We start from the raw sequence: 24,588 nt of genomic DNA, 5'->3' as shown, positions 1-24,588 counted from the left end.
CGCCCCACCGGCAGCCGACGCTGAGTGGGGAGCGCGCGCGGCACTCACGCGATGCCACCCCCCCGCTCGCAGCCCATTGGCTGTCGAAGGGAAGAGCCCGCCCCCCCAGGCCACGCCCTCCACGCGAGAGGCCAATCGGAGAGGGAGCGGGAGGCGGGGCCGCGGTTGGAAGCGCTCGGCGGTGATAGGCTGGGACGGCGGGCAGGCCCGCCTGGCTTGCGTGACGTCACCGGCAGCGCCTCGGGGCGGGCGGGCCCCGTGAGGCGAGGGGAGCCCCAAGATGGCTGCCGGCCGGAGCGGGGCGGCTCCTGCCCGCTGAAAGCCACGAATAAAGAACCCCCCGCGAGTAAAGCACTCACTAATAAAACCCCCACGAATAAAGTACCCGCTAATAAAGCCCCCACGAATAAAGAACCCGCTAATAAAGCTGGTCCGGCTGAGGGAGAGGAGCAAATAATAATAAAACTCGTAGCCGAGGGAATACCTCAGCTGAACTCTTCGCTGTAGGCTCAGGAATTTCGTGGAGCGTTTCTCCCGCTGCAGCCTAAACGTTGGGCAACGCGACGCCCAACGAGAAAAACAGGATGAATCGCTGCTGTTATGAATAATTTTAGGCGACTGGCTGAAGCAAAGCGTTATCGCGAGTTGCCTCTGCTTTTGAAGCCCGGCGTGGTCTCCCCTGTGAATGCACGCACATAAATGTGACTGAAATGAGACCAAGGCCAATAAAACCAGACCTTCGGTGTTCAGCCTCGAGCACACCCGCATAAACTGTCAGAATGGAGACTTTCCCACCTTGTTACCTGCCTGCTTTACAAACTACCCCTAAGGATCAGTTAACAAGCAAAGCGTTTTACAAGGTGCGTTATAGTACCAGTTATTAGTAATAGTAATTATTATCAATGTGGGTAAAGCCCTTCCTAATTGAGGCTTTGAGTGTCAGCTCTGCAAAGACACCCACTCCGGCTCTTGCTGATGTGCCGTAATGCTCGGGGCGAATAACTGGTCCTTTGTTCGCCACCACTTGTAGTGGTTACAACAATGCTCTTTTTTGGTACAAAGCGCTGTTGTTTCCTCCTTAGGGAGAGAGTGAATTTTCCAAATACAGTCCTGTTAACTCTTGGCAACAACTGAAGAATCAGAAGCTCTCAGCTGTTGTGTTTTACTCTTTTGTCCTGACCTGAGCAAGAGCAACGAACAGAAGAGAAAAAAAAAATAAAATCACCATTCCAGCTCTGTACTCGAGCACATGAAGTTCCAGTACTTGTTCTGGCGACTTGCCTTACCAGATCCGCGGATACTCCAACTCTTTCACACATCCACGCGATTTCAGTGTCCCGTGTCTTGTGTAACATCTTAAAAGTGAAGTTACTGGTTAAGCCAACTTTTTGTTTTGCAATGAATCTGTATAAAGCCTGTCACTGGCCGCTAAACAAGGGGATGGAGAAGAATTTACCAGGCAGATAAGCTTTTAAAGCACTTGACAGTTCCTACAAAACTCACCATATGAATGCTCGAGCCTGAGCCCTGTGACTTTGTTTAACAAAGCGCTGTGATTAGGAAACCATTAGATTTTCACACCTACTAACTTCTTCTTAGATAAGTAATCCGTTCATTTTAAAAGACTCTTATTTTTCTAAAATTTTCCTTTTCCTCCTTGAGACAGCTCCTTCAGAATAAATCGTTTCAAATTTCTGAAGGCTATCTGTGAAGTTGGAGTATTACAGTATTTTGAATCTCAAGTACATTCACTCTTGGACGATACTAAGTTACAAAAGATTAAAAAAAATAGTCATGGGTGCGTTGTAATGTAACTAAAATGAATGAGTCCCTGAAAAATACAAAAATACATGACTGTGCTACTTCTCTTTACAAATAATCTATCAGTTTTGTTGATTGTGCATGTTTAAAGACACACTCAACGGCAAAACAGTTGTCAAAACATCAGGCTGTCATTTTGCATGTCATTAAAACAAACAGTTCCAAAGTCCTTGAAAAATAGCATTACATTGTCATCTCTGAAGGTCCACCCTAGCACATCGATTTTTAAACAAAAATATATAGGATAATGGCACCTGGAATTGCAGTCAAAGCAAAAGGTGGGAAAACAGTATTCAAGAAATTAGATTTACAGAAAGGGGTTATACAGCTAGCCTTAAGCTTTGCCCATTGACAAGATTTTATGTAATGCATCAGGACTTGGCAGTACCATGACTGATTTTAAACTGACTTCTCAATTAGCTGCCAGAAAGATGACATGAACGTTAGGGAAATGGCAGAAGTAAACCGGGTGACAAAAAGGGGGTCCTTGGAGGGATTTCTTTCTATGGGTGAACTTCAGAACAAGAGTTGTAGTACGAGAATGAAGTGTCAAAGATGCAGATATGCTGAACATGGCCCTGCACCTGCAGTTCTAAGCCAAAAAATGGACACTTAACCAGGTGAAACCTTGAAGCATCTCACAGGCAGACTGTACTAGGAAATTTTTGAAAGGAAGGTAAAACTCACCGGTTTGGTGCATGACATTCTTTTTTTTCCCCATTGGGAGTCTACAGGATTTGGGGATAGCGAAGTGGGAAAACTGAATGGATAACAGTTCATTTTATAATAGGCAAAACAACCGTCATTATTTTCTTTAACAAAGGAGACCGATATCCATTTCCTCCCATTGAAGCTCTGTGTTTAGAGAAGGTGCAGTCCATAAACACGTCCTCCCCTATAAAAACGCATTGTACTCTTTGCCTAGAATATACTGAAATATAAATGGGAAGAAGAATGAAATAATTCACCTTTAGAGTTGTGCTGGAGACCATACATAAAACTACTGTGAGTTGATGAGGCCAAAATATTTTGCATTGGGATTAATAATGTGCCTAATTGGTGCTCTGTTATTGGTATGTGCTTCGTTAGGGTGGGCTCAGATAACAGGCAGAGATGAAGGCTGGAAGAAATCTGTGTTAAGAGGCAGAAGAATTTAATGCAGATTGGAAGTTTATTTATTGTATGATGAAAACTATGAATTCAGAAACCTTAAATACACAGTTCCTTGGTGCTATCCCCCCAGCTTATTACAAGAATCCAGCACTCATAAACCCACCTCCTCTACAGCTTCCTTGCTGGTGCACGCAGCCACCATAAGCAGCCAAACCTATTACTTTACACACCCCTAACTCCATTTACCCCGGGTCCCTCACCTGCTCACAGCACTCCTTTCATAGTCGCTTTCTCTACTAATTTCAGCTATTTTGCATGCCCGTTCCCTACTAATTTCTGACACCTGCAGCGGCAGCTCCGAGCGGCTACGGGAAAACTTGACAGCATGCACAGCAACACCATTTGTCCTGATTTCTGCCAAGCACACACCACTCACCCGCTAAAGCTGCTATTTCGGTAGCGTCAGCCAGAGGCGAGCACGCGGATTCTTTCTGAAAACACCGGATTTTTGTCCCAAATTCACCTCAGCGCGACGCTGAGCACCAAACGCGCCCTCTCCCTCAGCCACCCCGCGGGCGGCGTGCCCGGGGCGGGCGCTGAGGCGGAGGAAGGAGCCGCTGCCGGGGGGACCCGCCCGGGGCTCACCGCCCAGCCCGGGCTCCATCCCCGCCCCGTCCCCGCCTCCACCGAGGTCGGGGCGGCCCCGAGCCTTCCGCTTCCCGCTGCCACCGCCCCGCCATGGAGGCCGGGCAGGGCCCCGGCGGCGGGGAGGTGGGGGAGCCCCACGAGGTACGGGCGGCCCTCGGCACCCGGCCGGGCTGCGGGGGGGAGGCGGCAGCCCCGGGATCCCCACACACGGGCATGGACGGGCGGGGAGCCGCGGCCCGGTGCCTCCCGGTGCCCTCCCCGCCCGCCGTGCCCTTGAGGCCGGCCCCGGCTCGGCCATGGCCCCGCTGCTGCCTCCGGGGGAGGGGTCACAGCCCCATAAGTGCTGGGGGGGGGGAGGGTCACGGGCACATAAACCTGGCCTTGGGGGCCCCAGCGGGCCTTCCCTGGGGAAAAGGAGCCGGCTGAGTGTGTGCACGCACTAAGTACATCCCTCTCCCTCCTCTCATTTATTCCATAAGTGTTTTTTATAACGTTATGTTTCATGTAAACAACAAGCTGTTGGTTCCTTAACTATAACCCCATCCAAACACAGGTGCTACGAGGCCTGGAAGTTACAGTAAGCTTTTAACCGACAAATCCTAAACCTGCCTTTTTCTCTTTCTTTTTTTTTTTTTTTTTTTTTTTTAAATCGATCTCCCCGATAAAAGAATGTGGCACCTAAGCCTTACGTGCCGACGGAGGAGGAACGCAGGCTCCTCAAGGAGTGCGCTGACGAGAGCGCCCGGTACCGAGGTAAGCTGGGTTTGCTGGCGTCTTGCTTTGCCTTCCTCCTGCTCTGTGTACTGCCGGCTGAGGCCTCGAGGAAGGAAGGCCCAGGTGCAGCTCTCCTGGCAGCTCATTCAGAAGCTGTCTGTGGCCTAAAACTGCATCCCAGTGAGTGCCGATCTACGTAGGACTCACGTTTATTTATTGCTAGTTTGTAGGGCAGGAGCTGTGCAAAAAGTGCAACGTGTTTTGTAAGGTTTATCCTTTATAACAAGACCCCTTCACATTTTAAATTAACACATTTATTAAAAATTGGGAAATAGTTATAATTAACCTAGTCCCACGTTTGTTTATGTATCTGGATGTACTTTTTTGTTTGTCACTTATATGCTTTCAATTTTTATCTTTAGAACGCAAAAATAAAATACTTTAGGGTAGAGTTATTGCTTTCTGTCTTTCTGGAGGCTTGCAAAAAACTAATCACTTAGCTCTACTTTTCGAGAAAATTTCTGTCTGTGAACACCAGGTATTTGGGCTTTTTTTTGGTCAATAAAAGCTAAGATTCGCAAACATGATTCTGCAGTCGGTAATTTTTGTACTACAACTAAGCGTACAAGAATAATAAACTTGCATTATTTTCACAAAATACTGTCAAAATTTAATCAAAATACCACAGTAAATTCTGTTTTTCATACAATGTTGATCGACTGAGAATTGATTTATATTACTTTTTAACTTCATGTTTGTAGTCCAGAGGTTCAAGACATACCTGTGTTATATACACCTGATTAAGAGCTTTGAACAAGCCTTCTGAAGTGATTGCTCTCCACTATTTTATCAGGCTCTTGTAGATTAGTGGTAATGCTGATAGGTGTAGTAGAGACTGGGACAGAAGAAGAATTTCCTTTCTCATGGAGGACGCAAGGGGAGTTGTTTGCCCATCTTTGGGTGTTTTGCTCTGAGTTCTTGACTGGTAATGAAGCTTACTGCCATGTTCATCTTTTTGCAGAGACTGAAGAAGCAACACGTAGGTACTGTTTAGAAGCCCCAAATTAGTTCCTTGAGTAGTCTCACTTCAGGGAAACACATTAGTAATTGGATTCTTCTTCAGGAGTTGCGCACTGTACTGTTATCTCACTAAGAGAGCCCAAAGCCCTTTGCTGTTTCCTGGGTCTCCTGTCTTTGTTTCACTGTTCTGCATCATACATGCCTACATGGTTGTATTAGCTGTGATCAATATGTGGGTTTTGAACGCTCCTTTGCATAGGCTGCCTGTGTGACTGCCTTGACATCATTGCTTTTTACTGTATCAATTCTTGTTATTCGTAGGTATTATTGTAATTTTATGTATTTTCAAGTTGGAGTCAATTTTTACCAGTTCTTACAAACCCTCTGTGCTGTGGTAGTTCATTGCTAACTTCTCTTTCAGAAAAGCTTGCTAGTCATCTCTTATTTCAGTTTAATAAACGTTAGGAATACCAGTAAAATGTATAATTGTGTTATCAGATAATATAAATTCTAATGCAGAAATCACATTACAATCTACCATTTTATCCTTTGCACTTTTAATCTCATCAACAAAATCACACACTTGGTATGACTTTTTCCCTCAGAAAACCGTTTTGAATGGAACACATTACATTCCCACCCTTAATGACTTGCTGCTGATGTACCAGCCTTCCAGTATTTTTCCTAGGATTTATCTTGTTCCGAAAGCAAAGTACTTTTTGCCCATAACAGTGAAAAGCAGCAATGTCTCTGATCTATTAAGCTACTTTTATTTATTTTGTACACTTGCATAGTGATTCTTCTGTTCGACTCCAATTTTCATGTACCTATTGCTGTTTTAATTTCTAGTTACCATTTTGTGTCATTTATAGGTGCACTTAGTAGCATTTGTTGCCATTACAGTGCATAATCTATCTTTGATGTCCAGAACATTTGTGCTAGGTGTATAAGTCATTTCTAACCTCTGTAATTACTGTAATCTTGCTTGTAAGACATAGAACCAATACTTTTTCTTAAAAGTGACATCCAGTCATATTTACCCTACAACACTAGTTGGACTCCTAATCTAGTTTAGATAGATAGTGTTGTAAAAATTCTTAGAAATACTATTTATCTTGAACTAGGAACTTAATTAGTGGATTGTGTGCTTCAAAATACTATAAACATCTCACGCTGTTCACAGTAAAATTCCCCTAGGTAGAGTTAAGGCAAGTCACCGAGCCTTTTTGTAACATCTATATTTTCTGAGCTGCTTAAAGTGTAGTAGTACTGTGACAAGTCTGAGTCCTTAATGTCATCGACTTTGGCATTAACATGTCTGTTATTTCGGCATCACTGTATCTTGTGTTACCTTAGTGGTCTTACAGATAGTTTCATCTTCCTGACATTGTAATTATCACAGCTTGAAAAAGCATTCCTTTTGTTTCTTTCTATCTCCAAATGATTTCTGCTGTCTGAAATAATTCAATATGATAAAAACTGATAAAAGCAGACTGTAATAGGTTCTGTGTTGTTCACAGACACAGTTCTTCTCTGTGTCTTCAACTTAATTCTTAATAACTGTTCTGTGTTCGTCTTCCCTGCATTCTTGAACCTATCCCCAGCTGTGTAGCTTGATCTGTAAGCTAAAGAAAAACTTGTTCCATTCTTTCATTTGTTGTTGAGTAAACCTGATTACCTAATTTTACATTAGTTTGTTTTGTATCTCTTTAAGAGTTGGAGATATTTAAAAGTTTTCATATTAAAACAAAATCAGGCCTTTTGGTTATCAAAAACTTCTAGAGGCACTGGCCTCTATGTGGCCTTCACTCCTATAGAACTGTGTTTGTTTCTCAGGTTTAAAGCACTGCATCTCGATGCTGTAGCAGTTGTAGATAGCTTTCAACACCTGGAATCTTGTACCTTGATCCCATCTGCCACTGCTTTTTGTATTTTAGGAAGCATGAAGTCCAGTGAGGGCAGGATGATACATTAACCAGTATTTCATTATTTATAGGAGGTCTCTAAGCTAGAATTGAGAATGTTTCATAGTTTGTATAATTTGATCATTGTATATGCTTAGATTCTCATACAAATGAACCTAGCAAGACCTAACGACTCTCGTTTTGTTGTATGTTTTGTTAAATATTATTGAAAATGTTGAAAATTATATTTTAAGCAACTTTTCTTCTCTACAGCTTTTCCTTTGGCTGCAGCGAGCATGCTTGCTACTACTTTCTTAATCAAAAAAGGTAAAGTATTAAAAATACTTAGTTTAATTTGAATTTGCACAGATTAACTATTTTTTGTTTTTACTAAAGTTACTATACTTTAACACCTAATCTGCTGGTAAATAAGAGAGGTTCCAACTTGTAAGCTATATGACTTGCAGTTCCTGAAACTAAAAGAACAGAACTTCTGGTTAAAATCACATTCTTATTGCTTGCCATATGCAGTATCTCACTGATTATGAACCAATGTATTCTACGTATGATACTGTGTGATATATTAAAGAGATAATTGTTAGATTTTTATAATGTTATGGGGAATTCCAATATTAAGTTTTCTTGAATTTTCTTTCATTTAAATTTTAAAGAGTCACCTGTTACCCCGATATTATGCAAGAGAACTGTCACTTTGGATTCATAGAACAGTTAATGTTTCTTCAACTTAATTCTTAATAACTTATTATTAATTACTTTGATTCCTCATTTTCAGGTATTCTAAGAGAGACCTCAAGATTTGGCTCTTTTACTAAAGTTGCATGTAAGTAAAAACTGTACATGAATTCAGCTTGCATTTGTGACTTCAGTCCTGGAGTCTGTTGCTCAGATGTGGTCCCCGTGAGACTAGCTGGCTGATTCACTGTGACTTCATTTTATGCTTATATTGGTAAAACTGTGCCTGAGGATGTAGCTATGTGATCTGATTTATCCAGTGAATAAATTTCACCTTTCTGCAGTTGACTCTACCAGTCAGCAACTTTTTCAAAACATTTAACTCCAACATCTGATACCAGAAGAATGTATTCAATATCAAGAGGTAGAGCAGTTCATTTACTCATTGTCTTTGAATTTGTGCAACTGATTTTGGATGAGCTTTGTTTGTAGACTTTCTATAGAACTCTAAGATTCAAAATGTTCTTGACAAGTGTAAGGTGAGAATTTAAGATGAAAATATTGCTAACAGGCTTTGTACAAGCGTATTTTTTCCCCTTTTGTTATGGTCTTTCAGGGATGAATATTTTTCTATGGTAGAATTTAAAGATGAAACAACATCATCAGAAATAAATTCATGCTTCAGCAAAAGTGTCTGTAGGAATGTAACCTGTTGCTATTAAAGCATCTCTTGAGATTATTATAGCTGAAAAGAAGTAAATAAAAATGCTTCTTTTGAGTTAGCTTCTGTATTTTCCTTGGTTGTGTAACCTTGACAGGAGGGAAGAAACAATGACGTTTTCTTCTAGTGCCTGAACTACAAATATTAGCAATTCGTGATGCTTCTATCAGAAACTGATTTTTGACAATGATTGTATTTATTGTTCATAGTATCTGTTTGATATTTCTTCCTGTACTGGCAAGCAAAACTTTTTGACATTGTTTAAAACTTTGTGAGTCTAAATAACATCTTGTAAAGTATTAGAACAGCATACTGCTGCAGTGAAGTCTGCCTGAAGGACTTTGCCAGAGTACACCCACCCCTCCCTTCCTAATTTGAAGGTCATTATTCATGTGTCTCGCTTGTCCCATTCAGGCTATTTTAGTGCCTTTTTTTCCTGGACGTTAGGTGTGTACAATTATAGGAAAACAGCAATTTCTTGTGAATGATTTTGGATTAAGTATAATCAAAAATAAATTAATAAATTAACCTTTTCAATTTAATACATGACAGTAAAACAGGAAGTTGCCATCTTGCCAATCTGCCCAGATGCAGTCAGTTACAGCCAGTTACTGTTACAGTTTACTTCAGTAGGAAGAGGGTAAAACCCATGATTTGTAGTGAAGGAAATGTTGTTTAAGCAGATAAATGAATGAGAGAGGCTAGGGCTGCCATTTGTTTATGGTAAGTTCTGCTTTCCTTTTTGAACAAATAATAGAACAAACCTTTCTAACAAACCTTTCTAATAAATAATGGAATTACTATTTCCCTGATACCTACACATTTGTAAGTAAGGGCCATGTTCCTTCTGTTTAGAAGAGCTAAATTTTGAAATCAAAGGAGAAAATGAGCAGCTGGACTGGACCAACTATTTTCAAAGTTAAAGTTATTAGCCAAAATACTTCTGGCTTCTCTTCAGTGTACACTAGTGGGCATATAGACTTAAAGAACTTTCCATGCAAAGTGTGTTTTGACTGTTTTTCAGTACGTAACTATAAGTGATTTATGTACTTCTTAAATACATCTTAGGGGAATTTGGGGGGAAGGGAGGAGGCATAGCTGCAGTTTAAAAGGCCTGAGTTAAGCAGTTTTCATTTCATTCTCATATTGTTTAGGTCAGATGCAGCTACTGTCTACAGGATCTTCCTGCTAAGTACTGCCAGAGACAGTTTACAGGTCCAAATCATGTCTCAGAGTTTAACTGTACATTCCTCCTGCAGTGACATCTGGTCAAAGGAAGCAGTTGTGTTGTTTTTTTTTTTCCCTTGATGAGTTCTGAAAGAAGAGCACATCAAATTCCAGACACTGCTAGTTCATAGTTAGCTGATGATAAACAACGATAAAACAGTTTAAGAACAATCCTGCATTTCTGGTGTCACTGATCTGAGCGTATCAAAGCTGTGTCTGTTGATCATAGTCTGCTAATGGTGCGTGTCTCTTCTGGTTCGTAGACTCTGAAGTGTATCCATGCTTGACTGCAGTAATGGTCTTTTATATTTAGCTAATGTAGTTGGGTCAGGTGGGGGCTGAAGACATCAAGACATGTGAGGAGCGGCTGAGGTCCCTTGGTTTGCTCAGCCCAGAGCAGAGCAGGCTGAGGGGAGGCCTCATGGCGGCCTGCAGCTCCCTCACGAGGGGAGCGGAAGGGGCAGGCGCTGAGCTCTGCTCCCTGGGGACAGCGACAGGACCCGAGAGAACAGGACCCGAGAGAACGGCATGGAGCTGGGACAGGGGAGGGTCAGGCTGGGGGTTAGGGAAAGGGTCTGCACCCAGAGGGTGGTTGGGCACTGGGACAGGCTCCGCAGGGCAGTGGTCATGACACGGAGCCTGACGGAGTTCAAGCAGCGTTTGGACAACGCTCTCAGACACAGGGTCTGACTTTTGGGTGGTCCTTTGTGGAGTCAGGAGTTGGACTCCGATCCTTATGGGTCCCTTTCCACTCAGGATATTCCTTGATTCTGTCTGGTATTAGCCTATAGTGGGACCTGGCCTCCTTTATGTCTCTGATTAGCTTCTCCAAAGTCTTGTTGCAGTGAACACAGAAGAAGCAAAGAACAACAATAGCTGATTTACTGTACTAATTTGGAAAATATAAATTGTCTGTCAGTTATGTATTAATAGAAAACAAATATTTTGGCCACTAATTACTTTGGTTAAAACATTTTTCCAAGAGATGTTTCCATGTGTCCCAACTAGAAGGCCTTGAGAGAAAGGGACTTTAACCTTTTGCATAAATTACAAAGAGAATCACCTATGCTGCTTAACTTTATTTTGCTAAATATATAGTTTGAATTCTCGTTGGGTCAAAAAACCTACTGTGATTATTTAGTGTTATGTCCTGTCTAGAAGATCAAGATGTCTTATGCACCATGTGGAAAGCATTTGCCTACAGATTGCAAGGGTTCAAATAGTTCAGTTGTTTGTCCTCAGGCAACCTCTTCAGAAGATACCAAGCCTAGTATTGAAATTTTGTAGATGTCTCTTCATACTGGGAAAGCCTTGTTCTTGGGAAAACCTATCTGTTCTGATGGATTGAATTCTCAGAATTTTCTACCTTTCTTTATTCCTTACCATTTTGTCATCTTTGATAGTTGCTATTTCTGGATCTTGGGAAAAGCTGATTGGAGTTCTCTTCTTTGGTACCTTTCACTCATTATTTACTATCTGAAGTCATCTGATACTCAGGTCATGTCTAACTCTCTCTAAGTATGTCTCTGTTCAACTCTTGCATTTGTTTTTAGTACCCTTTGTCCGCAAAAGTAGCAAAGAGATGACTACTGATTTTTTTTTTTTATTTCAGATCTAAACTTTTTGTCTCTAATTCAAGGTGCTGTGTAATTTATTGGAAACGACTACTTTAAAGCTATGTTGAATGTTATGATACAACATATCAAACCATCTTTTTTCTTTTAATAAAGTTGCAGGAACGTGTGGATACCTTGCTGGAAAGATATCCTACTTGCCAATCTGTAGCGAGAAATTTAAGAAACTGAAGGACTCCCCAATAGGAGATGTTCTACGACAAGCTCAGAGACATAGTTCGCATTCGTAAGAATTTAATTCTTTTAAATTTAAACCTTCAGATAACCTACACCTTCAGATCTGCACCTTCCCTCCTCTTTCTTCTTCCTCTTTCTGCCACTTTCAGGAAGCTATATCATCTGTATGAATTGGCCAGCTGTGAAACACACATTTTGAATTTGTTACATACAACTGATTACTTTGAGGAATAGAAAAAGAAGCATTTTAATTTAGAAGGAATATATTTTGATAAGTGAGACTTGTTTTCCTGTGGAATTTCCTTACAGGAGTGTGACATCAGAAGTTGCCCTTCTCAGCTGAGAAGTAAACTAAGTTAACTGAAATAAAATAGTGTTACTTTCTGGAAGCTTTTCCCATAGTTTAGTTTGATTGAAGTAGGAAGAGGGTGGAAATGATTTCAGTGTTTATCAAAGGAAAGAGCTCAGTAAACAATATCAGTGCAGGAAGAAGCATGGTGGTCAGACTTAATGCTGTTTGTTTAAATCCTTTACATCTGTAACAGCATTATGCCGTACATATGAGAAACTCATCAAGTTCTTAAAACTATTTCCTGTTTTGTTCCAGAATGTTTTCTACTTCAAGTGGTGTTTAATTACAAATCACTTCTGGAATATCTCACTTAAACCCTTGATTCAAAACTGGGAGAAGCAGTCTTTGGATAGTGAGTAGATAGTGAGTCCTGCACACCACGGTGTGCTAAGATTTGTTTGATTTTCATGTAGGACTTAATTAATTTTTTATAACTTCTTCAGTTTAGATTTATGACAGTTTTGTCTGCAAGGTTTTTGTAGACAAACTAATTGCAGATGTTCTTCATATGAAATTAAAAGTACAGCTGAACAGAAATTTAAAGTACAAGGTGAATACATACTCTAGTGACACCAAGAGGATGGCATTTTTGATAGAGACAGACAAATAACTGTGTAGTGGGTTTGTAGGGCCAGTCTGAGTTGGTAGTGAATACTCAAGAGTATCAAGCATCAGTTTCCACAGTATTTTTGGTGTGGTATTATTTTTTTCTCTGAGAAAACTCATTAATGCTTCTGCTGAAAAAATAAATGAACAACTCAGTAAACTGTTAGTTTTGTTTCCCCAAGACAGTTCTTCATTCTCCTTTTCTTCTGTTGTGTATTATTGGTCAATTATAGCAGCTTGTAATAACACAGGGTTTTAAGTTGCAAATTCTTCCTAAAAGATCTTTAGAACTAGCTGTAGTTCACATGCTACCACTAGTTACAAGGACACACCCTGTACTATTTGTGTCTGACGCGTTTTTGCTTTCTGAAGAGTCCCTGGGGGGAGGGATTGTCATTTTTATGTTGTAAAGTGCAAAACACTTTCTCTTTTGTCTTCTGTTTTAGAGATTTTCGGGTATGATTTAATTTTCTGGGAGGAAGGAAAGGGTGTTGAGAAAGGGGCTATGTAGATCTCAGCAATGTTAAAGAAATCTTTCTTTTTTTAAGACAGTAACTCTTGTTGTTGGAAACTAAATTAAACCACTTACCGGAGTATTGTCTGCAGCTGCACACAATGTTACTCTTATAGTTTCATTTTAACTTGTTAACAATTCTGTATTTAATATTTAATTTTATTATTTTTCAGCCGTTCCAGCCGGAAATCTGAATTTTCAGATACACCTTCTCAGTCGTTTACTGAACCTTCTTCTCCAAGAGCTGGATTCCCACTTTCTTCTACATATTCAGATGATTATAGCTCAACAGACAGAGGCCTCTCTAGCTACGAACCAGTTCCATTCAGTGCTTCCCTGAATGAATCTTCGCCTACAGGAATCACTGATTATGCTGTGCAAGGTGTGATATGTCTTAGCATTTAGCAATTGGTAGTTCAGTAACTCTTAGCTGTCTCTTAGATAGTTCTCTCATTAAACTTAATTTACGTGTGGGATAATAGTGTTTTTGAATGAAACACCTTGAAGTTCCCAGAATTGTTTCAGGGACAGAAGGTAAATCCATGTGTAATTTTCTAACTTTAATCTAAATGCAGGTTTTTGTTTTTTTTTCTTAGTAGTTCTAATTGCAAGTAAATTAATGTACAAGGTTTAATCTGTTATGAAACTCAGCCTGCAGACAACTCACCCTGGCTTGAAGTTTTTTTTTTGATTTAAATTAAAGTGAATATGCCAACCATTTCACTGCACCTGATAAGAAAGGCTAGCAGATAAATGGTAGAGACTATGGTTTAGGTTATTTCATTTTCACCAGTTTTGATGCTTTAACTGTATACTACTATAATTCGGTGACATTCAAATATTTAAAACATTTAAATCTTCTGAGAACTGAGTGCATATTGTGTTCTCTCACACAACAGCTGACTTTTCCATGGAGAAGTAAAATGGTTTTAAAGTACTGGTTTGTGCAGCTGTTCCTCTCCTTCCAATATGAACTTTGTCCTCAGCTATTGCTGGGGGCAGGGAAAACACTACTCTGAATCTCTGAGGTACACAAAGGAAGAAGCTACTGTCCATTGTAGAGTTACATATTTTGAATTGGTTTGTGTTTTAAATTCCTCGATGGAAAATGTTTTATTTCATGCAAAAAAAAAGCCCTTTCATGCAACTCACTTTTAGTTATATAAAAGTTTTTGGATGTAGATGTGTCGAGGGAATTGTAATAACGCTCCATTACAAATATTGACAGTTTATAAAGCTGTAAGTATAGAACCAAGATTCTGCATTATAAAAGTAGATAAAATGTTTATTAAGTGACCTGTGATGGATGTAGTCCTAATAAGATTCACTCACATTTCTCTTCAGAAACTATAAATATATCAAATGTATGACTAGCATTAATTTTACATAAAGTGACCAGAACTGTTTTATCCATCAGGGACCACATGACCGTTAGGCTTTCCACTAGATGAAATGACACAAATAAGTTAACTGCTGGTCTGCTAAAACAGACAAAACAAAAAAGATGAAAGGAAATGAATGAATGAAGGACCACATACATACTCAGTTGCATTTTGAATTGCAGCTGTCACCCTCCTTTTCATTTGGGATTGAGCTGTAATTAACTGACATTCTAGAATAGGCTGTAGCCAGGTTTAGTTGATTGTCATTTCTAGTATTTTGGTGTTTGTTTTGTTTTCAGAACCTGCTCCACTTCCAGAAGAAGGTCGTAAAAAAAAAACTGTCACATATGAAGAATTAAGGAATAAACACAGAGAAACGTACGAAGTAATGGTACCACCAAAGGCAGAAACTCCAATCAAGTTGCCACAGGAAAAACCAGCTAAGGAAGGTAATGTGCTGATTCACAACAGTACATGGTATATTCAAGCAGTAGCAGTAATTTTAAAAATAGTTACAAACCCAAAGCTTAGTTCTGCCTACCCTTTAAGCAACATTGTTACAGTATCTGCAAGTATCTGATAAGTGATGTAATCTATCGTTACATATTTTAAATTAATTTTATTTTCAAAAACGTTGATCTTCCAGCAGCAGATTGTAAGTCCTCTTCTCTGTCCATATTGCTTTGGGACAGACTCAGACAATCTCATAGCTTCTTTTTTAAAAATGCATTGTGCAACATATTTCAACAAAGAATTTTCTGAGCTCAGAGCTTTAGTGAAGAGTTTTAGCTATGGAAGGGGGGTGTATGTTTTAGATAGCATTGTTCTATCAAAATAGAGCACATAGTTGATGGTTTTGAAGTTGGGGGCATTTATGAATTGTTTCATGTGGAATTAGCGCATTTCTATAGCGGCATTGTTTGTAGAGGTTCATTATTCTACATTAAAACTCAAAGGAAGGAAACGGTATTTGGCAGCAATATTGAGATTTGTTTTCACAGTGAGAAACAAAACTTTACACAGCAGAAGAATGCAGTGCCCTGAAGGATAAGACTTCATTCAGTCAATACTCTCACTTGATCATTTTTTTTGAAAAGGAGACACCAGCAGCAATTTATGATTACTTGTTCCAGAACGGTGTCAGTGTGACATCTTAGAAAATGATGTCAGCAGGAGGAATGTCAGTTGTAATTGTTTCATTTCGTATGCAGTGTCCAGTCATCTCAATCACAACGCAATGAGACTTGTAGGAACAGGTGATGTTTCCTGTTAGGCATACACAGTTGTAATAAATATACACATACATATATATGTAGATACATGCTAAAAGGTCTGAAATAATAAGAGTAAACTTTGGAACAGTGTTGCTTAGGAAGGTAAATCTATTACACCTTTGTGTAATACTCTTTCCAGATCATTAGTCTTTAGACAAATCCACATGGTCTTGAAATTAGAATTACAAACAATGATTGGGTAGTGATATAAATGTTGTTAAGAGAATGTCTTTTTCTGTTATTACATGACTTTGTCAAATGAAACATTAAGAAATTATAGACCTGTCCTTTCAGATTCTAAGTTCAGCCAGCTGCCTTACACAATCATTGATTTACACTGTTTCTTTTCAAGATAGTTCTACACATATAGAAAGCCACTAGAAACATCACTTGAAAGCCATAAGCAGAAAACTTAAGTAGCATTCTGCAAACCTTGCCATATTCCGTGGCAAATCTCATGGCTAAGAAATGAGAATGCATTCATTATTTTATTTTTAGTTATTTGAGTTGTTATAAAATGTTAATCCACAATATTGCCTTCTCTGTTATATTTCTGTGTTCTGGTTGATGGGTATAGTCAGGCTTTGAGACTAGAACTACACGCAGCAGCGCATGAGATTTGTAAATAAACTTTCAAGAGTACCTGTTTGTTAGAGAAAGGAGTAAGAAGGGAGTACAAAAAATTGAGAAATGTTTTATAAGCAGAGGTGTGTTAAAACCTACTGATATCATGGGCTGAAATCTGATTCAGCGTCTTATGTCATATTTGACACGTTGATTGTTTGCACGTCCTGAACCATCACCCCTTTGCTCATCATCTTTTCTCCTTATTGTAGGAACCAGACTAGCAAATAGGAGACTGGTTTCTGTCCTCTGATACAAGGACAGAAGGGAAAACTAACCATGTAGGAAGCAGACCCTAGCTTCCATCTGCTGGTGCTTTTTCCCATTGTTGTAACAGTATGAATTTGTGTAGCTGCATAGCGAACTGGACTGGACCATTTTTCAGGGAATGAGCATGACTTGCTAAGCTGCCATGATTAATAAAAATAGCAATCAGCTCATAGGTTGAGTCAGCTTCTCATTGTGCCTCACCTGCAGTATCAATCTGCTCCTCTTGCCCAGAGGAGCTGTGGATGCCCCATCCCTGGCAGTGCTCAAGGCCAGGCTGGATGGGGCTTTGGGCAGCCTGGGCTGGTGGGAGGTGTCCCTGCCCATGGCAGGGGTTTGGAACCAGGTGGGCTTTAAGGTCCCTTCCAACCAAAAACCATTTTTAAATTATGCAAGACAGATCTGAATAAAGCCTTTAAGACCAGTACCCTGTTTTTTCTTCTCTGACTCACTTCTGTACTAAAGGAAGTTGCCAAATAATAATGGCTGAGTAGTTTCCTAGTAGGGATTACTGATTTTTGTTTGTCTTTGTGTTTTTAGCTATCCTGAATCCATCCAATTGTGCACGTAACTACATTATGTAGCCACGTATTTATTGTAACATTCCTTGCCCGTTTCCTCCAATTGTCTTTGTTTCACCCACATGTTGTGTTTGTTTCAAAGTAATTACAAATTCCATAGGGCAGAAATTTGCACAGAAAGCCTCTGGGCTGAGTATTAATTCATTAAAGAAAAATGAATTACAGACTTTCTTCTCCCCATTTATTCAAAACTACTTTAAATTAGATGCTTATTGTACTGTGACTGATGCTGTCCCCACTTATTACTTTTAATTGCAATGTACCCTAGTTTCTGGCACTGTATAACTTTGGGAATTAGATTTAATAACATGACTACTGTTTCTTTCTTTTCTTTAGTTAAAGTAAATAAATATGGAGATACCTGGGATGAGTAAGAACTGAATGAAGAACTGAAGAAAAATATCTCCTGTCAGCCAACTTGAACTTCATCTATATCAGTCATGAATACTGGCACCATTGATGTGTTCTGTCAGGCACAGTTACTAATAAATGAGGAAATCTTGACTTGCCAGAATATTTAAAAATAAGTATTTAGGCTGAAGATTCTTTTTTATTTTGCATAAATGACAAGCCAGGGTATTGTGAGGTGTCATGATTGTAAACCATTAGTGCTATTGTTCAAGAATGAAAAAGCTAACTAGCAATAACTAATATAAATGTACAAGAAGGGGTGAAATGTGTGTAAATAAAAGCAATTATATGTATTGGGAAGGGAAAGATAACACAATCTTCCAAAACTTTGAAGATTTGCATTAAAAGTTACCTGTAGAAATAACCTCTCACTTTTTGTCTGAAAGTATGCTGGAAACCTCAGAATGTTATCATACTTAGTAATGGTTGGAATAACACTGAATTATTAGGAGAAAAAGGGTAGAGGAAACTAGCCGAATACAGGAGTAACCATACAGAACAGGACTTTTCTTTTTCAAAGCTCTCTCTGGGTGGCAGTTGTGGTTTTAGACTGGTCTTCTGACTTGCCCACTCCGGGTCTCTTAGGACAGTCAATGCAGAATACAATGAATGAAACTGCAGAAATTTAATATAGCTCTAATTTAAGTGCAGGAGGCTAAACTGGACAAACTGTTAAAAGTTTGATATCTTGACTTAATTTTTGTGCATTGTCCTTCTTCTCCATTTGTGCATGCCATGGCAAAAAACAAAACAAAACACTTGAGACTGTTCACAAAGAAAAGATCCTGATAATGGAGTATTGCACTGTTATTACCTGTAAGAACTGAGCTACATTGGCAAAACTACTGAAAAATATTTCCTAATGTTTGCATCCCCTGCTCTGTCTCAAAACACTATTGTTTTTTTCTGTCCATTAGATACTCATTTTCAGCTGTGCTGTTTAATCTCACAGCATTGTTTTTGTTTTGACTCATAGGCTATAGGTGAGCATAAACCATGATGAAGTTAATAGCATAAAAAGCATTGCTGGCATTTTGTTGGAGATGAAAAATAGCCTACCAAGAAGAAAGTTCTTGACTGTATTGATTTAGTGGACTAGCAGCACAGAGCAGCATGAACAGGAAGATAATTTTAGGTAGGTAAAGAACAATCAGCTGAAATGGGAGGGAGAAAATGACTAAAAGATGAGAGAATGCTTTAAGAGACAAGTACTATTTATAATCATCAAAACAGGAAGATTGCTGTCAGATAAACAGAGAGAGAGAGAGGATTGTGCTAATCGGGTAAGCTTGAAGTTGTATCAGAAATTTAACTTAGAGAGAATGCTTTTTTTGCCCGTGATGACACCATGATGAGAACTTTGAAAATACAGAAAGCTTGCTAGAGTTACGTTACTGTATATTTCTTAGTGCACCATTTCAAAGCTGACTGGATTTATCATGAAAAAATAAAGTTTCCTGGTAGTGAGTTACCCAAGTAACAGGAGGCAGGAGATTTAGCTGATTAAAATAGAGCAGATTAGAAGAAATGATTTTTCTGTTAAAAGAATGAAAATTTTGGACAAATAAAAAGTCCCCAAGCTGTTGATACAAAAATGGGATCTCAAAGACTCTTGCCTCAAATTAATATTTCAAGTGGACAAATAGAACATTTACATAAACTGTATTAGTTTTTATTTTTCCTTAGTGAAGAAAACAAAGGGCATATATAATACCTAATTAAAGTTTTAAAGGCCTACTCTGCTTAATGTAACGTTGTGTATACATAAGATTTCTAAATAGAGCGTAATGTTCTCATTCTGCTGCATAGGGCCAGGATCTCTCTCAGGACATACTTTTTTTCCTTGGGTTGGGTTTACCATCAAACAATTTGATTTTATTTTTTTTTTTTCCTCTGAGCCTTTGGCTTTCTAAGTGTTAAATACAAGAGTTTTCACAATCGTACCTGTTAACTTGATTGGCTGTAGAAAACGAGCTTTTTGCCAACGTTAAGATCACTTTCAGCTTGCTGTGGCAAAGTGTGCCTTGAATCACTGCATCACTTGGTAGCTGTGGGAGTTCAGCCTTATTCCTTCCCTTTTTCTGCACGCCCTCCATTAAGTACCACCTTGGTTCAGAGTGTTCTCTTCCAGCCTTAGGGTTTCATATCTGCTACCCAGTTACTTCTGAGGAGCTTCTGCGTTTCTACTGCACTTGCATCATTTATTTACTTTTTTCTAATGAATCCTAAGAGCTGATGGCATGTGGTTGTCACTGAAAACATCTGTGTTATAAACAACTAGGAAGAATGGCGAGTGTGTGAACAAAGCAGGATTGACCCTGCGTTTCTATGTTTAAATGTATTTCCAGCTAATGCACAAGTTTTTCTTAATTCTTTAACCAAGCCAACTGTTTTACTTGAATTTAGTCCCTCGCTGCTCCAGAAATTACTCCAGAAATCACAGTAAGAATTTCCCTTTGCATTACCACTTACATTTCTAATTGGCTTCTTCTATAGTCTGACCTAACAACAAAGAGTGGCACTAAGAAAAAGCTGAGGTTTTCCTTTGGGCCATCGTACTTGTGTGTTCATTAATAAATGTGAATTAACTCAATTCATATTTATTGTAAAGCTCTTTAAATTCTCTTTTATCCCTCAAAATAAACTTTAATTATGTAAAAAATTAACTGCTATACCCTAAAGCAAACACCAGCAAATGTCTGATATTTTTTTCCCTGTGAACATTTCTAAAAAGGCTTTAAAGTAACTGCTCTCACTATTTCTTAAAGCTCTTAAAAATAAGCAGTTGCATGGCCAATTTAAAGGAACTGGAAGCATTATCCTAAAATCTGTTGGTGTTACTGTGCATAAGTACAGAGAGGGAGAGAATAGGGTAAAGTGCCTCAGCTCTGGCAGCTGGTAAAGCTCTACCAAATCTTAGGACCAATCTTGGTCCTAAATGCTTTTATCTTTGCCCAAATTAAGGGACATGTTTATAGTCCAAAGTAAGAACACGGCCTGACCTTTTGGGGAGTTTGTTCCTGCCGAAGTGGTTTGAAATTTGAAAATGTGAAGAGAAATGTGTACATGAAAAATAATTTGATTTACCTAATGAAAGCTAAAGCAGATTTGTGGAAGGCTGGAGAAATAGTATGCACTATTCCAAACCAAGCCCACAAATTTCCTGGCTTGTCTGCTATTTGTTGGAAAAATTGTTTGTCTTCCCCATGGTTGTTCTTAGTGAGGAACGTGGTCCATCCTTTGCTCGCAGCATAGCTGTGCATCCAGCTACGGCCCTTGGCTGCCACACACGGATCAGACCTTGGGTAGCAAGGCTTTGCTTGCAACACATTCCTTCTGGTTTGCAACCAGGCTGGCTTATCTCTGTGATCTGTTACAGGACACAATGGCACTATAAATAGCCCTTTACTTTTTGTAGCTTGGTGGCCTGTTAAATGGCTTAGGGAAATTAACTGATTGTGTTTGGATTTCAATCTCGAGGCAATAAATGGGAAAATTTGCTGCTCTTTGCTATGTCGGCCTCTTGCCTTAGGGCTGTTTATTGGGGTTTGCACTACTTCAGCTAAGCCAAAGTAAATTTGCACACAGGTATGCCTGGAGTCCATAGATTAAATATTTTCTTTGCTAATGTAAGAACTGGATGTAAGCCAGCAGCACCTGACAGGAGTTCTGAGGGATTCCTGAGGAGCTGCATTAGAAAGAGCCCCGAACCAAGGACGGGACCTGGGCGTCTCATACATGTACAGCTTGGGCCGGGGCAAGGTTCCAGTTCATAAAAGCCACAAGTGCATTATTCTTTCCAAATAACAAGGGGAAAAAAGGAAAAAAATACTATTTTTATTTAAGTAAAGCAATAAAGCAAAACTAGATGCTCAGATTGTAAAATGTGACAAGAAGTAAACAGCTATTGAGAGAGCTGCTGGCTAGTAGATGGCAATCTCTTGGGGATTCATTTATATGCGTTCAGATAAATTAAACCTATAATTCTTAAAGAATCACGTGGTAATAGCCATCATCTAAACCATTTTTTTCTGATTGCTCTCTTTAATGCTAACGATGCTGGTACTCTGCTACTTAGTGCTTGTTTACTCATTTGTGCTCAGTTACTGTTATTTTTTTCAATTAAGAGATTCAAAATTTCCTGAGATTTTACTATCTATAACAGAATGGTAATACAGAGTTTCAATATATAGTGGTAATGTCTTCTGTGCATCAGGAACAGTTTTGAAAAACTGAAAAGCAAGTCTTGTACGTGTTACTATCATAATCTGATGGGATGCGTGATAAAAACACTGCACAAGTTTCTGATACCAACAATATTCAGTCAAATACAGCTTTCACTTACCCTTAGCCTAAGAAAAAAATTGTAAGATGAAGGAGAGATGAAGGGTTTTATAAATTGTTTTTGCCAAGACTCCAAGTAAATTAGGATTAAAAATCCCTAGTGTGTAACCTTCTTGTTCTTCCTGCTGCTCAGTGATGTGTAGGATTGGGATATGCAATCTTAGCATGAACTGTTTCGAACGCCCAAAATGGGAAATTAATTCCTTACCTGGAATAACCTGCAGTTTTTATTCTTTCTAATCCACACTGGAAGCACAGTTCTAGTACATCTTCTAATTAAGCTAAAATTTAAGTTCTATATAAATCTAATGCCACAAGTAATTTTTGTAGAATTATTTTTGTTTGGTTTAATTCTGTATTTTCAATATCATTGCGATCATAAGTGTCTTAGGATAACTAACATTTTCTAATAGCATAGCTAATACAGAATAGGGTGACTGGTTGTGGTAGCTGATGTCTAAACAGTCATGATGGGCTATTAACAATGTCTAAATCATAGAAATACACAGTGCTACATGGAAAACATTTCTGCTGGTATATAGTGTCATGCAATCAGTGTATATGGCTATGCTGAAGCGCTAAGTCCATTTTTTCATCCCCTTACATTTTATGAAGGTCTCACGTTCACATTTGCCCCCTTAGCCTCTATCTGCTAGACGATGCATGGCTGTCACCAAGTGTGAAGGCTGCAGGAGCAACAGTGCACGAGGAGGAGCCCCGCAGCCCCCGTGAGTTCTGTGCAGTGACAAGCTGGGGATAATGGACAAGGGGAACAGGAAGGCTGGCGGGGCAGCTGGCAGGGCCACCAGCAGTCACCTGCCGGGCAGCCTGGAAGGAAACCCCACTGCAGACAAGGGCAGGCTTTGTGCCTAACCCAGGGCAGCTTCCGAGGCTAGGATGATCTACTTGATTCACGGAGCTAAGCAGTAGGCTGGGGGAGATTAAGTGGCATGCATTTGCTGCTGGCTAAGGTTTCGGATTTTTATTTTAAGTCTTACACGTGCAGGAGATAAGCTTGGGCATGTCCACTGCAGTCATCAGAGATCTCAGCCTACAGCTGGAGTGAGGAGAGGGCAGGCTTTAAGTATGCCCCTAGGAGGAAGTATTAAAGCTGCTACTTGCTCTGAAATCCCTGAGCTTGCTGATGTGACTAACCAGCACAGCACTGCTGATGAATGATCAAAAGACACTCATGTGAGAAATAACACTTAAAACTTCAGGTAAGTGTTGTTTTGGGTTTTTTTTGTTTTGTTTTCTGGCATTTGCTTTGAACATGCCATTGTTCTCAGACAATCTGCATGTCAGAGTTGACAGGAAAAACCTCTGCTCCTGTGGTAATGCTGTTTTACCCTTAGTAAGCAAAGAAAAGAACCACATATAAATCCCTTTCATTACAATATGGCTTTCCTCAGGAGTCTCTGATCTTGTGTTCTCCGCACATGCAGGTGCTTCAGTCTTCACTTCAAGCATTAACTGCGTGTTTTGTTTCATTTGGCAACACTCTCAGCTTGTTTTTTCCAAGAGCTGTAAGAACATTAGAACCACTGTACTGGTCCTCCTGTCTCCCACCTTGGCTAAAAAGAGATCCTGCACTAGTGTGCCATCCTATCCTCCAGTGATCAGAGCATAAGAGCTTCCTGAGACAACGGCTGCAGCTGGAGCGTCCAAATCCAGATGTTTCACAGCCACCAGTTCTCTGGGGCGATGGAGCCTTTTGGAGCCTTTTTGTTCATTTTCACCACGTCCTGTGGCAGTAACAGAATTGAGCTGTGTAAAGTGGTGCTTCCTTCAGGTTAAATCGGATTTTACTGAGTGCTGACTGGTTGTCATTTTATGAAAAACAGCAATTACTCCTTCCCTATTCATCTTTGCTGATGGAGATGCCATATTCCTCAGCTTGGCTTGTTTTATAAATACCTGGAGAGTTATTTACTGAATTTCATGAGAAGAAACCATTTTCTACCATTTTCTGATCATTTTTCCCCCTTCCCTTTTCTGTCTCTCAGCTCTGTTGTGCACTTTTTGAGCGGAAGCACCACAATGTTCATGATGAGGGCACACTGCGTATTACAAGTCTGCGTTTTCCTAGGAATTTTTAATGTTCTGTTGGCCTTTTGGCTGTCATAGACCACCAATTTGCTGTCTCAGAAAACCATGCAACATGACTCCCCAGTCTCCATACTGAGAATGTCAGAGCAATTTAAAACCAGCCATATGATGCAATTAACATTTTTTCTCATGTGCTGCTGCTGACAATGAGGCTTATTACTCAGTCTCTTAGTACTGAGGGGTTTTTTTTTAAGCTCTTCTGTCATTTTGTCATCAATAAATGCGGTCATGTTTCCATTGGCAGATTCTCTGTGAGTGCGTTGACCAGAAGCCGTCTCAAACCTTCTAGATTTTAAACTGTCCTTGAGAATTTTCCCATTTATTTCTTCAGAAGCTAATTCATTGGAATCCTTCTCAAAACAAAACAAACTACTAAGCAGATGCACAGGATGGAGTGGATCCCTTTGTCCACATGTCCACTCTTTCCAAAACACCTTAATAGCTTTGTAAGG

General features: G+C 39.6%; 2 protein-coding genes across 2 annotated transcripts in view; both read left to right on the top strand.

Moving 5' to 3' along the window:
* Positions 1–3,569: 3,569 nt before the first annotated feature.
* On the top strand, positions 3,570–18,047 carry LOC101791833 (OCIA domain-containing protein 1). Its single transcript, XM_027457122.3, has 8 exons — positions 3,570–3,723; positions 4,251–4,335; positions 7,494–7,547; positions 8,014–8,061; positions 11,592–11,721; positions 13,318–13,526; positions 14,826–14,975; positions 17,609–18,047. Exons 1-8 carry the CDS (start codon positions 3,673–3,675, stop codon positions 17,644–17,646), a joined length of 765 nt encoding a protein of 254 aa, XP_027312923.1. The 5' UTR covers positions 3,570–3,672; the 3' UTR covers positions 17,647–18,047.
* Positions 18,048–21,490: 3,443 nt separating this feature from the next.
* The window catches only part of CWH43 (cell wall biogenesis 43 C-terminal homolog), a 47,027-nt gene continuing 43,929 nt past the window's right edge, over positions 21,491–24,588 (top strand). Inside the window, exon 1 of the mRNA XM_072037630.1 lies at positions 21,491–23,247. The gene's annotated coding sequence lies outside the window, so the exon portion shown is untranslated. The remainder of the gene's footprint in view (positions 23,248–24,588) is intronic.

Source organism: Anas platyrhynchos, chromosome 4 (assembly GCF_047663525.1).
Source record: "Anas platyrhynchos isolate ZD024472 breed Pekin duck chromosome 4, IASCAAS_PekinDuck_T2T, whole genome shotgun sequence".
Taxonomy (NCBI): domain Eukaryota; kingdom Metazoa; phylum Chordata; class Aves; order Anseriformes; family Anatidae; genus Anas; species Anas platyrhynchos.
Note: the sequence above shows the minus strand (reverse complement) of the source record. Positions and strands in the feature narration are given on the sequence as shown.